At 43.2% G+C, this 13,938-nt stretch overlaps 1 protein-coding gene across 2 annotated transcripts in view; it reads left to right on the top strand.

Annotated features, from left to right (window-relative positions):
- Positions 1 to 13,508, top strand: part of KAT14 (lysine acetyltransferase 14) — a 49,624-nt gene extending 36,116 nt beyond the window's left edge. For both annotated transcript variants that reach the window (XM_017512672.2, XM_037732855.1), the window contains 4 exons: positions 7,222 to 7,358; positions 8,624 to 8,799; positions 10,118 to 10,308; positions 12,754 to 13,508. In XM_017512672.2, the coding sequence (XP_017368161.1) occupies positions 7,222 to 7,358; positions 8,624 to 8,799; positions 10,118 to 10,308; positions 12,754 to 12,927 (678 nt within the window). In that variant the 3' untranslated portion in view covers positions 12,928 to 13,508. The remainder of the gene's footprint in view (positions 1 to 7,221; positions 7,359 to 8,623; positions 8,800 to 10,117; positions 10,309 to 12,753) is intronic.
- The last annotated feature ends 430 nt before the right edge of the window (positions 13,509 to 13,938 follow it).

Raw genomic sequence — 13,938 nt, 5'->3', positions numbered from 1 at the left:
TATTAGTATTCTTAAGTATGGCTTAATATTCCATTGTATGGATGACCACATTTAGTTTATCCATTCATCAGTTGATGGATTTTTGGGTTGTTTCCACCTTTTAACTATGAACATAAATACTGCTTTGAGCATTGTATACAAGTATTTGTGTGGACACATGTTTTTATTTCTCTGAGTGTAGATCTAGGAGTGGAATTGCTGGGTCAAATGGTAACTGTATGTTTAACTTTTTGAAGAATTGTTAGACTGTCTTCTAAAGTGGCTGTGCCGTTTTACATTCCCACCAAGCACGGCATGAAGATTCTGATTTCTCCACACATCCTTGCCATATTGTTATTGTCTGTCTTTTTTATTATAGTCATCCTAGAGAGTGTGGAGTAGTATCTCATTGCAGTTTTGATTTGTATTTCTTTGATGACTGTTGTACTTTAAAATTCTTGTCTGCTTGGTAAATTAAATCTTCCTTTTCCTGTATAACTTGTTTAGTTTGTTATCCTTTTGTTTTCTTGCAGTTTTTTTTTGAGGCAGAGTTTCGCTCTTGTGCCCAGGCTGGAGTTTAGTGGTGCGATCTTGGCTCACTGCAGCCTCTGCCTCCCGAGTTCAAGCAATTCTTCTGCCTCAGCCTCCTGAGTAGCTGGGATTACAGACACCCACCACCACGCCCAGCTAATTTCTGTATTTTTAGTACAGTCAAGGGGTTTCATCATGTCAGCCAGGCTGGTCTCGAACTCCTGAACTCAGGTGATCCACCTGCCTTGGCCTCCCAAAACGCTGGGATTACAGGCATGAGCTACCGCGCCTGGTCATTTTCTTGCACTTTCTATTTAGGGGTCTGAATTTTTCTTTTTCCTGTGAACTCATACCCTCTTAGTGATTTCAGCTACCTTTGCTGGCATTTTATGCCTGGGGAGAGAGCAAAAGCCTGGTTCCTAGCTTTTGACCCTGTCAGCAAGTTTAGTAAAATGGGAGGTTCTAGGCAAAGCCACTTCTCATCCTCTCTTTTTCCCACAGTCAGATGCCCTCTTTTCTTAGGGAACCTCCCAGGACCTCTCGCCCAGGTGCTGCTTTTGCTTTCCCTCTGGTGTTGCTGCCTAGGACTGTGGGATGCTCAGGGGCTGCCCCAAGAGGTATCCATCCTCTACGCAGGGAGACTCCAGTGCTGCTCGGGCATTATCTTCCAGCCAGTGTGTAGCTGTCCAGGTCGATTGGCAGGGATCTGCCTCTCCCAGAGAAGTGCTCGGGGAAGGTGATGACTTAACCAAGCAGCCTCTGACACATCTGTGGGGCAGAGCCTTTTTCTGCCCTCTCTACTCTGCTGCCTCACTTGTACCCAGGCACCTGGCACCTCCCCCTGGGCTTTCTCCCAGCATTGTGTTTTGCCTTCTGTCTCATGTCTGTAGCATCTATTAGATTGGGCTTGAGAATGGACCAAGTAGCCTACCTATCTCTCCATTTTGTTTAGAACTAGAAGTGTAAAGAAACTCATTTAACATTTTTTCACACTTTTGACATTGGAATGCTTTTTTCCCCACACTTTGCCACTCAGCAAATGTCAGTTAAGTATATAACATACACCAAGAGCCGTAAAATGGCTTACACCTGTAATCCCAGCACTTTGGGAGGCCACGGTGGGCAGATCACTTGAGCTCAAGAGTTTGAGACCAGCCTGGGCAACATGAGGAAACCTCGTCTCTACAAAAAAAAAAAAAAAAAAATTAGCCAGTCATGATGGCATGTGCTACTCAGGAAGCTGAGGTGGGAGGATCACTTGAGCCTAGAAGGTCAAGGCTATAGTGAGCCATGATCATGCCACTGCACTCCAGCCTGGGTAACCGAGTGAGACCCTGTCTCAAAACAGCAACAAAAAAGCGAGGCACATTGGCTCATGCCTGTAATCCCAACACATTGGGAGGCTGAGGCAAGCAGATCATGAGGTCAGGTTCAAAACCAGCCTGGCCAACACAGTGAAACCCCATCTCTACTAAAATTACAAAAAATAGCCAGGCATGGTGGTGTGTGCCTGTAGTCCCAGCTACTTTGGGAGGCTGAGGCAGGAGAATTGCTTCAACGTGGGAGGTGGAGGTTGCAGTGAGCTGAGATTGCTCCACTGCACTCCAGCTTGGGCAACAGACTGAGAGTTTGTCTCAAAAAAAAAAAAGTTGCAAAGCTCTATTCTAGCAGGGGAACTGCTGTCAACTAAGACAGAGTAGGTCCCTGTCCTTACGCAGAGGACATCCTTGAGCAGGGAGCTGACATTAACTCACCAGGCGAATAGGATCACATCATGCAGGGTGAACATGGGGGCAGTAGAGGAGTAGAGGGCAGTAGAGGAGTAGCAGGCAGGAGCACCGCTTTGCAGGGGTTCAGGATGGCCTCTCTGAGGAGGCAGCACTTTAAGCCCTGCTTCACAAGGAGGAGCCAGGGTGATGCAGGGTCAGGGTGGGAGGCCCAGAGGCAGGCCCTGAAGCAGGAGTTGGGTTGGTGGATGTGGCTGGAAGCTAGTGATGGCAGAGAGAATGGGGTGGTGGCTTACGAGGCCACTGGGGTAATGGACCAAATCCTGCAAGATCCTGCAGGTCACAACTGCATTCTGAACATATGGTAGGAAGCCATGTCAGAGTTTTGATCAAGGGAAGTGAATTTATATTTTTAGAAGACTCTGGCTTCTGTGTCAAGACTGGATAGTAGTGGTATAAGAGTTGGGGGAGTGAGGCCAGTGGGAGGCAGTGGATCCAGACAGCACTGGGAGTGGGAAGAAGTTAGGGAGCTGTATAACTTTGATGGAGCTCCCCAGAACTTACCTTGAGACAGTAACCAGATAAGAGTATTCTGTATAGTAAGTAGTTCAGTGGCTGGTATTTTAGTTATCTGTTGCTACATTATAAACCACTCCAAAACTTAGTGGCTTATGATATCTCTATCTTTTTTGATTCTGTGGCTTGACTGGGCACTACTGGGTGGTTCTTTGTTTAGTGGGCTGAAGGCTGGGGTCACTCATGTGCTGCATTAACCTGGAATCTAGTTTGGGATTGGAATGACCAGGAGAGCCTCTCCTTCCAGAACCCATCTCCCTGTGGCCTCTAGTCATTTTTTTTTTTTTTTTTTTTTTTTTTTTGAGACAGAGTCTCACTCTTTCACCCACCTGAAGTGCGGTGGCACAATCTCAGCTCACTACAACCTCCGCCTCCTTGGTTCAAGCTATTCTTCTGCCCCAGCCTCCCAAGTAGCTGAGATTACAGGCATGTGCCACCATGCCCAGCTAATTTTTGTGTTTTTAGTAGAGACGGGCTTTCACCATATTGGCCAGGCTGGTCTTGAACTCCTGACCTCGTGATCCACACCCCTCCCCGCCGCTGGCCTCCCAAAGTGCTGGGATTACAAGCGTGAGCCACTGCGCCCGGCCTGCCTGTAGTCATTTTAACTGGTCAAGTTGGACTCCCAGGAGGGGAAAGTGAAAGCAAGCCACCAATTGTCTTAAGACTTAGACTCGAAAGTCCCAGAAAGTTACTTCTACTACTTTCTGATTGGTCAGAGAGCCGTTCACAAGGTCCATCCAGCTTCAGGGGTGGGGAAATTGACCCTGCCTTTTGGTATGAGGAGCCACTTATGCCTATAGGGATGGAGGAATTGATAGTGACCATATTTAGAAATTACATACCACACTTTTCAGTTTTACTTTGAAATTGACTTTAAACATTGGTAGAATTCAGTTGGCCTTTGAAAATTTTGGTGTCCAGTTTGGGAAGGTATGAGAGCAAATTTTAAAGGAAGGAATCTTGATCTTTTTTTTTTTTTAACAAAGTTATTTTCTAGTTTAAGAGCAAACTGATTCTACAAAAACAACTCAGGTTTTTAAACTTCATCCAACCCTTGACAAACAGCTTTATAAATGTGCCTTTTAATCTTCCATCTGATTTCTTTGCTATAAAGCCCTAATTGCACATGTTCTGTTACTACATGACTAAGAGCCCTGGAGCAGCAGTCACTGAAGAACAACATATTTCCAGTCCAGCTCTTGGGGTTTGAAGGGAAATAAATACATAAAATCCACCAGGTCTGTTGGGATACCTTCCTGGGGAACAGAGGCCTCATCCTCACTGAACCCCTGGTAGGACCTCTCTGCTACTGAGATTTATTTTAGGGATAATAATCTATATCACTCCCACTTTTGCCAAATTTATTCACTGAAAAAGAGATTGCATTAGTCCATTTTCACACTGCTGATAAAGACATACCTGAGACTGGAAAGAAAAAGAGGTTCAGTTGGACTTACAGTTCCATGTGACTGAGGAGGGCTCAGAATCATGGCAGGAGGTGAAAGGCACTTCTTCCATGGTGGTGGCAAGAAAAAAATGAGGAAGATGCAAATGAGGAAACCCCTGATAAAACCATCTGATCCCATGAGACTTATTACCATGAGAACAGTATGGTGGAAACTGTCCTCATGATTCAAATTATCTCCCACCAGGTCCCTCCCACATGTGGGAATTATGGGAATATAATTCAAGATGAGATTTGGGTGGGGACACAGAGCTAAACCATATCATTCTGCCCCTGGACCCTCCAAATCTCATGTCCTCACATTTAAAAACCAATCGTGGCTTCCCAACAGTCCCCCAAAGTCTTAACTCATTTCAGCATTAACCCAAAAGTCCACAGTCTCAGGTCTTATCTGAGACAAGGCAAGTCCCTTCCGCCTGTGAGCCTGTAAAATCAAAAGCAAGCTAGTTACTTCCTAGATTCAATGAGGTACAGGCATTCGGTAAATACAGTCATTCCAAATGGGAGAAATTGGCCAAAACAAAGGGGTTACAGGGCCCATGCAAGCCTGAATTCCAGCAGGGCAGTCAAATTCTAAAGCTCCAAAATGATCTCCTTTGACTCCTTGTCTCACATCCAGGTCACATTGATGCAAGAGGTAGGTTCCCAGAGTCTTGGGCAGCTCTACCCCTGTGGCTTTGCAGGATATAGCCTCCCTCCTGGCTGCTTTCACAGGCTGCCATTGAGGGTCTGTAGCTTTTCCAGTTGCACAGTGCAAGCTGTTAGTGGATCTGCCATTCTGGGATCTGGAAGATGGTGGCCCTCTTCTCACAGCTCCACTAGGCAGTGCCCCAGTAGGGATTCTCTATGGGGGCTCTGACCCCACATTTCCCCTCTGCACTGCCCTAGCAGGGTTCTCCATGAGGGTGCCACCCCTGCAGCAAACTTTTGACTGGGCATCCAGGTATTTCTGTACATCTTCTGAAATCTAGGTGGAGGTTCCCAATCCTCAGTTCTTGACTTCTCTGCACCCTCAGGCTCAACACCACGTGGAAGCTGCCAAGGTTTGGGGCTTGCATCCTCTGAAACCATAGGCTGAGCTGTGCCTTGGCCCCTTTTAGCAACAACTGGAGCAGATGGAGCACAGGGCACCAAGTCCCCAGGGTGCACAGCATGGAGACCCTGGGCCTGGGTCTCATGAAACCATTTTTACCTTCTAGGCTTCCAGGTCTGTGATGGGAGGGGCTGCCATGAAGACCTATGACATGCCCTGGAGACATTTTCCCCATTGTTTTGGGGATTAACATTCAGCTCCTTGTTGCTTATGCAAATTTCTGCAGCCAACTTCAATTTCTCCTCAAAAAATTGTTGTTTCTTTTCCACTGCATTGTCAGACAAGTTTTCTGAACTTTTAAAACAGAATGCTTTTAACAGCACCCAATTCACCTCTTTTTTTTTTTTTTTTTTTTTAGGTAGAATCTCACTCTGATATCCAGGCAGTGGTGAGATCTCAGCTCACTGCAACCTCTGCCTCCTGGGTTCAAGCAGTTCTCCTGCCTTGGCCTCCCAAGTAGTTGGGATTACAAGTGTAGCCCCCACACCCAGCTAAGTTTTGTATTTTTAGTAGAGACAGTGTTTCACCATGTTGGCCAGGCTGGCCTTGAACTCCTGACCTCAGGTGATCTGCTCACCTCGGCCTCCCATAGTGCTGGGATTATAGACGTGAACCACCATGCCTGGCCTTTAAGTCACCTTTTGAATGCTTTGCTGCTTAGAAATTTCTTCTACCAGATACCCTAAATTATCTTTCTCAAATTCAGAGTTCTACAGATATCTAGGGCAGGGGCAAAATGCTGCCAGTCTCTTTGCTAAAACATAATAAGAGTTACCTTTGCTCCAGTTCCCAACAAGTTCCTCATCTCCATCTGAGACCGCCTCAGCCTGGATTTTATTGTTCATATCACCATCAGCATTTTTGTCAAAGCCATTCTACAAGTCTCTAGAGGATTCCAAACATTCCTGCATTTTTCTTTCTTCTTCTGAGCCCTCCAGGCTGTTCCAGCCTCTGCCTGATACCCATTCCAAAGTCGTTTCCACATTTTCAGGTATCTTTTCAGCAACACCCCACTCCTGGTACCAATTTACTGTATTCGTCTGTTTTCACACTGCTGATAAAGACATACCCAAGACTGGGAAGAAAAAGAGGTTTAATTGGACTTACAGTTCCACATGGCTGGGGTGGTCCCAGAATCATGGCACGAGGCAAAAGACACTTCTTACATGGCAGTGGCAAGAAAAAAATGAGGAAGATGTAAAAGGAGAAACCCCTGATAAAACCATCAGATCTCATGAGACTTATTCACTACCATGAGAACAGTATGGGGATAACCACCCCCATGATTCAAATTCTCTCCCACTGGGCCCCTCCACAACACATGGGAATTATGGGAGTATAGTTCAAGATGAGACTTGGGTGGGAACACAGAGCCAAACCATATCAGAGATGTATTTCAGAAACTCTATATACAGTAGTAGTTGGCCCTGGTGGCTCTTTGGTAACAGAGTGGTCGTATGATATGACCCATGTATGTGTTACCTACTTGATACTAGTGCTGGTTAATATTTAGTGAATGGGTTGGAGACATAATATAGACAAAACGAAGCCTAGAGAAGCTGCAAATCCGGTGTTTGGTCCTGCATCTCACTCACTCAAATGAGTTAAAAAATTTTTTTAATGACTTCAAAATTTTTAAATTATTATTTTGATTTTAAACAGCTGGGGTTTTTTGTCTAGTTTCATGCAAAGGTGTCTACAAACTTTGTATTGAAGTTTGAGTTTTCCAAATTAGTAATTCAAAAAGACCTACTTTTTGACACGTAAAAATATGCTGATTATATACGGAAATTAACCAATCCTCTGAGTAGTTTTATTTCTATATAACCAGTGTTTCTTTCTCATAGACGTCCTTGCCATCCAGGAAGGGATTTCGACACCAGACCACCAAGTTTTTGTATCGCTTGGTGGGATCAGAAGATATGGCTGTGGACCAGAGTATTGTCAGCCCTTATACCTCTCGGATCTTGAAACCTTATATCAGGTATATGGAGAACTAGAGGTGTGATGTCAGGTGTGTCGTGAGGTATAACGATGGTGGTTTCTGTGCCCTATTCTCCTGTTGGAGAGAATAAAGATCACAAACTGTGAGCAGCATTGTCAAGGACTGAGGTCTGTGCTTCACCTCCATTTTCTTCCTTTGTTTCAACTCTGCTTTTTTGCAGAGAACATGGTCCTTTGAAAGAAACTTAAAAAGCAAGAATAAATTAACTGAAAGATTGCTTTGTGATGATCATAAACATTATTTTATTTTATTTATTATTTTTTTTTGAGACAGACTCTTGCCCTGTCACCCAGGCTAGAGTACTGTCGTGCGATCTTGGCTTATTGTAACCTCTGCCCCCAGGGTTCAGGCAATTCTCCCGCCTCAGCCTCTGGAGTACCTGGGATTACAGTCGTGCACCACCAAGCCCAGCTAATTTCTGTATTTTTAGTAGATACAGGTTTTACCATGTTGGCCAGGCTGGTCTTAAACCCCTGACCTCAAGTGATCCACCTGCCTTGGCCTCCCAAAGTGCTGGGATTACAGGCGTGAGCCACCGAGTCCGGCCCTTGTTATGTTATTTTGAATACTAAAGCTGTATATATTTTTAGTGGTCTGAAATGAAAAACTATGGAAGGTGTCTCAGTTGAGCCTCCATTTGGACTGGATGTATATGGGACAGTTTCCAATAATGCTCTCATTGTCCAGGCAATGAAATGGAAGCTGAGCTTGCTAGAGAGGTCCCAGCAGTGTCTGGCACTGTCATTGAGAGCACATTATTGCTTTCGTTACACTGCAGTTGCCCTGCAGCTTCATGATCACCCTGACCCTCCATGCCGGCACCACATTCCTGGGCAGGCACAGTGAAAGGCAATTTATGAGCTGCTCCAAGCTCACTTTGTCTCTCAAACTACCCCACAAAGTTGGGTATTCCCCCTTCTGGCCTCCTAGGCACTGGAAATGCAGCCTTGTGTCTGACTCCTCGGGGTGAATCTGATGCAGTTTCTGTTTCCTCACTTTGTTCATTAAGGCACCTGGCACAGTCCCTGGTAGGTACAGAGGGCTTTGGCCTGATGAATGTTCAGAGTGAATTTTAGATGTCATACCATAAAAGCATAGCTATAATCAATCCAGCTTCTATATAAAACAGTGCAGGTTACTTTAAAGTTTCAAGCAGATCAAAGAGTTTATATGAGTCAAAAAGCTAGGAATAATACCAGGTATTTTTCTTGACTTGAATTTGTTTATCTTCTGTGGTATCGAAGGCGTGATTATGAAACAAAGCCACCCAAACTGCAACTCCTGTCACAGATTCGTTCCCACCTGCACAGGAGCGACCCTCGCTGGACGCCGGAGCCCGATGCACCTCTCGATTACTGTTATGTGCGGCCAAATCATATCCCAACGATCAACTCCATGTGTCAGGAGTTTTTTTGGCCTGGTATGTTCCCCCTCCCAAGCCAGGAAGGTCATTTCTTCTGTACAGTCCATTCTAGCAATTTTTTAAATTAGCGTTTGTGGTATCCTTAAGATTTTTACTCATGATTTCATTTAGTCTCTGCTAACATAAAAATATTAAAATACAAATACCTCTTGCTTTCCTAAAATCTAGAAGAAGCCAGCAATAAACAGTGTTTTTGTTTGTTTCTCTTCCCTGTTTGTCTCTACTTCCAGAGTAAAAGATTCATCCTGTTTTGCTTCTCCATATATTTAGATACCAGGTAATGTCTATCAAAGATACACAGATTGGTAGCTTGGGCGTGTTTGGACACTTTTATTTTTGGCTTAATAATTCTTTATGTTTTGTTTATTTAGCTGTTCCTTAGAGAGTGTTAGTACAGCCAGAAGGTGTTTTGTAAAAGCCAAATACCTTGATCACGGACTGTGAGAATAAGGGTAAACCCAGTATGATTTGTCATTTTATCAGCCTTAACAAAATTGCTTGTGAAGACCAAAGTCATTAATTAAAATAACACATTTTCATTGCTAAATATAAATGTGTTCTTTGTGGATCTGCTTTCCCATGCTTCCTTGAAACCTAAAGGAAATAATACATGTTTTCCAGATGTTAGATACGATTTCATCACGATTAGAGCTGTGTAGTCTTTACTGCCAGATAATCACATAACCGTGCATGTGGTGGCAGAGCTGCACTCATTCTTTTGGGAGTCATATTTAGCCAAAAGTAACATTCTGGGAGCATCTCCTGCTTCCTGCCCTTATGTTAGGTGTCTTCCATACATTATGCATAGAACCATTTTTTACTTATCTATTGTGAAAGGCAGCATTTGTACAAAAGAGCTTATAAATTACACATTTGCAGGGTAAAGGATATGATAGAACACACTCAGGGGATCTTCACTCAACCTTGTCAGGTCTAGGTATGCTCTTCATCTTACACAGTGCAGAAACAGAGTCCTCAAGATATTTTGAAATGTGCCAAGCCACACATGGTAGAGGAGGCTTAGATCAAAGCCAGCTGTGTCCGATTTTGAACCCGTGCATTGCTACCTACCCTGTTTTGCCACTCTTCTTTTAACATATGTACTTAGAAAATACTATGTTAATTTCGATATTTTCTAAAATTCACTCTTATTTTTATGATCTGGATGTGTGGTATCTATGGTAATATCTTTACTTCCAGTTTTGGTGGTTTTTTTTAGCATGCAGGTGTAGCTATACATACATGCTGAACAGCTTGGTGTTCCTTAATTCTCAAAAGCATGCGGTTTGAGTCTCTGATCGTTTCTTTTCTTTAGGCATTGACCTGTCTGAGTGTCTGCAGTACCCAGACTTCAGTGTGGTTGTTCTCTATAAAAAAGTCATCATTGCCTTTGGCTTCATGGTTCCCGACGTGAAATACAATGAAGCTTACATTTCATTTCTGTTTGTCCACCCTGAATGGAGAAGAGCAGGGATTGCAACTTTCATGATCTATCATCTGATTCAGGTAAGTTGTCTATATTTGTGATTTATCACCTGTATCTGAACAGGGGAGGAGGAATGAAGCTGAGCTAGCCCTTCCCAGTGTGGCCCAAATTCCTTGGAAACCAAATGAAGAAAGCCAGTCATCGACATTCATGGTATTATTAAAGCAGACAGACAAAACTCTCCAGTTTTGTCTAAATAAGGTAATTATTCAGAGCCAGGTTTCATGGAAACCAGTTTGTGAACATGTGTAGTAAATAAAACGGGAAAATGCCAAAAGCAAGATCTTTAGGGTGTACTGTTCATATTACTAATAGCTACTGCTCAGGATCATCACCTTCACAACTCAGAGAAGTGAGAGTAGGACTATTATTTTTATTTTTTTAAGTATTTGTAAACATTTTAGCACAGCTGTATCAATAAGAATATATATTCGTTTTATTTTTCTGAGGTGGGATCCCACTCTCACCCAGACTGGAGTGGCACAATCACAGCTCACTGCAACCTCAGCCTCCGGGGCTCAAGTGATTCTCCTGCCTCAGCCTCCTTAGTAGCCAGGACCACAGGCGTGCACCACCATGCCCAGCTGATTTTCTGTAGGGACAGGGTCTTGCTATGTTGCCTGGACTGTACTTGAACTCCTGGGTTCAAGCAGTCCTCCCATCTCAACCTCCCAAAGTGCTGGGATTACGGGCAGGGGCCACCGTGCCCAGCTACATATTTTATTATTACTGATAGTTTTTAATTTTACTATCACTGTATAAGGTTGATATGAACCTTCTAAAATTTGATCCTAATATTGAATTGTAATTTATCCTTTGATATATTTGTATTACCTTTGAAGAAAACATACCATACACCAACGTGCAAGGATTTTTTTCCCTTAGAATTTTTTTAAGTCAACTTTTACTTAGAAACCATTTGGTATGGAGGATTATATGTTACGCAGGCAAGATTCCTTTTAAAGTGAAGATGAAGATGATAAAAGTTGTTTCTCCAGTTTTTTTTTTCTCTCCATTTTTTAATGAAACTTGCTTAATAATTCCCAAATGTTGGCAGGAACCTTGAGAACCATTTTCCTAGAAATTGTTTTCTTCTCTCCTTAGGCAGTGACTATGTAAATCACCGACTGAGTAATTAATATGTGCTACTTTGTGGTGGTGTTTCTCTCTTGAGAATTTCTCAGTTATTTATACAACACTCCCTTTCTCTGCCCCATCTGACCCAAGAATTGATCTCTCAGTATGCATCTTTTTAACCTAGGGAGCACTTAGAGGATTTGCTGCCTTATCTATCACTGGTAAGGGTGTGAAGACAAGACAGGAATAGTAGTGCGTGTGTTGGGGGGTGCGGGTGAGAGCTGGCACAGAGTCAGTCCCTGCTGAGTGTTGGCGAGGCCAGTGGAGGAGTGCTTCATCTTTGCAGGTGGGCACCTCTCCCCAGCCAGACCATACACCTGAGAGCCCAAACATAGGCAGCACACAGTCTCTAGTACTCAGTGATGGCCACGGTGAGATCACATGTACTTGCAATCCAGCAAACACTAACATGACCCCACAAAATTTGCTTTAAAAACTCACAAAATGCTCTTGTCCCTGGCATACTAGTAAGTGCTCTCTTGTTCTAAAAATACCTATTGATACACATGGAAGTTAAGCAGAGAAAGCAAGTAGCTATCAGATGACCCTCAACAGAGGAGTTCTTAGAGGCCTGAGAGAACCATGGGTTATAAATCTCAATGATTGTATCAACTTCAGTAGGTTCTTAAATTCTGTGACCTTTAGGACACCTTACCCTCTGTAGCTGATTAAAGAATCAAAGGACTTGCCTTGTGTGGATAGAATGATTGTTACTCTTTTCCCCTAAGATTAGGTCAAAGCTGAATGTAGAAATCTCAGTTCTAAAAAGCTAATTCTGTCAGTTTTGGAGATGGAAGGTGGACTTTAGGATTCAGAAGGTCTATGCTTCAGAGGGCCCCAGGTTTTATAATTACAGTCTTGATATTTCATGTTTGTGCATGTAATTTAGCAGGTCTAGTAAAAGAATTTTTATAGGTTTTGAGGAGGTACAAGATAACATCTAGTTTTAAAAAGCAAAACTTATTTTGTTCTGTATTTATTCAAGGTTATCATAATGTTGGGTATTGAAATGTTTGACATATTTAAAGATAATTGAGTTATAAATAATAAAGTTCACAATAATTATATCCCCATTGACCCTTTGCTTCAAAGAAAAATTTTAAAATGCCCAGAATACTATCAGTTTCCTTAGTCTTGTGAATGTTTTGATCAGCAGCAAAATGTCATTCTGTTTCCAGCTGTTGCTAGGTGTTACAATGTCTCGGCCTCAGTCTCTGATTTCTCTGGTTTCCATAACTAACTGCCTACACTTAAAAGTGCTTCTTCACCTACTCATTTTCCCTCAGGCTTTTCCATTTTTATCTTGTATTTTTCCACTCTTTTGGCAGACCTGCATGGGCAAGGACGTAACGCTTCACGTCTCAGCAAGCAACCCCGCTATGTTACTGTATCAGAAGTTTGGATTCAAGACTGAAGAATATGTATTAGATTTCTATGATAAATATTACCCATTGGAGAGCACAGAGTGTAAACACGCATTTTTTCTGAGGCTCCGGCGCTGATGTGAATACAGCTTCCCACAGAGAAATGCATGCATTATTGGAGAACAGGTCTTTGTGAAGACCCAAAGGCAGTGATTGATTTCACAGGGAGCTCTAGTCTTCTCTGTGGTTACATGGTCCTTCAAACCTCCCAACCAAAGTGAGAAAAGTGGCATGCAGTGAAATACAGTGAGCAGCCCTTTAGCAAAATCACCCTCCAGTCCTTCCTGGAGACGCCTTCAGACAGCATCTCAGACTTCACAGTTAAATGAACAATGTTGTGGTCCTCCATCCACCTGACAGCTTGTAATAGTGAAACCACCTAACCTGATGCTCTTGGAGAGAGATTACCTGTCTGTCCTAACTTAAAGAATGAGAAAATGTGGGTAGCTGTTAAAGATTCATGCAGTCCCAAAAGGTACTGTCGTGACATGGGATGATGAGAGATTATGAGGTGATTTCATAAAAGGAATCCAACCCTGTGCCCGGCCATTGATGTATTGTCATTGAATCCAGGAGGATTTCTAGGGCACTGAAGTTTTGTTGTTTCTTTTGCCGACTTTGGTTACAGTCAGAAAAAATAAACTAGTTGTTTGTGTCTACATGTTCTACCTGTTCTACCTGTTAGCATCTTCCTGCAGGGACTTTGGCCCATGGCGTGGGAGGTTGGTTTGGGATTGGGGTTGTTGGGCAGCCTGCCATTCACCTGGCCTATCCTGACCCTTCTCATGCCCAAGACAGTTGTTTCCTAGGAGTGGAGGTGTGGGTGATGCAAGTAGAACCCTCTGTAGATGTACCCTGTATGTCTGCAGGACTGGATTATTGGTTGTGTTTGTGGCTGTTGGAGATAGACTGTCAATCAGATTGTTTGTGATCCAACGAGAACATTTCCAAAGGTATCAGATGTTCTCAAATAAAAAGCTGTCTTTGCACAACCCATGACCAGAGCTTCAATCTAGTCAGTTTGCTTTCAGACCCTCTTAATTAAGATCAGTGGTTCTTAACGTTTTGGGATATGGATCACTTTGAGAA

This window comes from Cebus imitator, unplaced genomic scaffold, assembly GCF_001604975.1.
Source record: "Cebus imitator isolate Cc_AM_T3 unplaced genomic scaffold, Cebus_imitator-1.0 Scaffold475, whole genome shotgun sequence".
Classification (NCBI taxonomy): domain Eukaryota; kingdom Metazoa; phylum Chordata; class Mammalia; order Primates; family Cebidae; genus Cebus; species Cebus imitator.
This window is presented reverse-complemented; position numbering and strand designations above follow the sequence as displayed.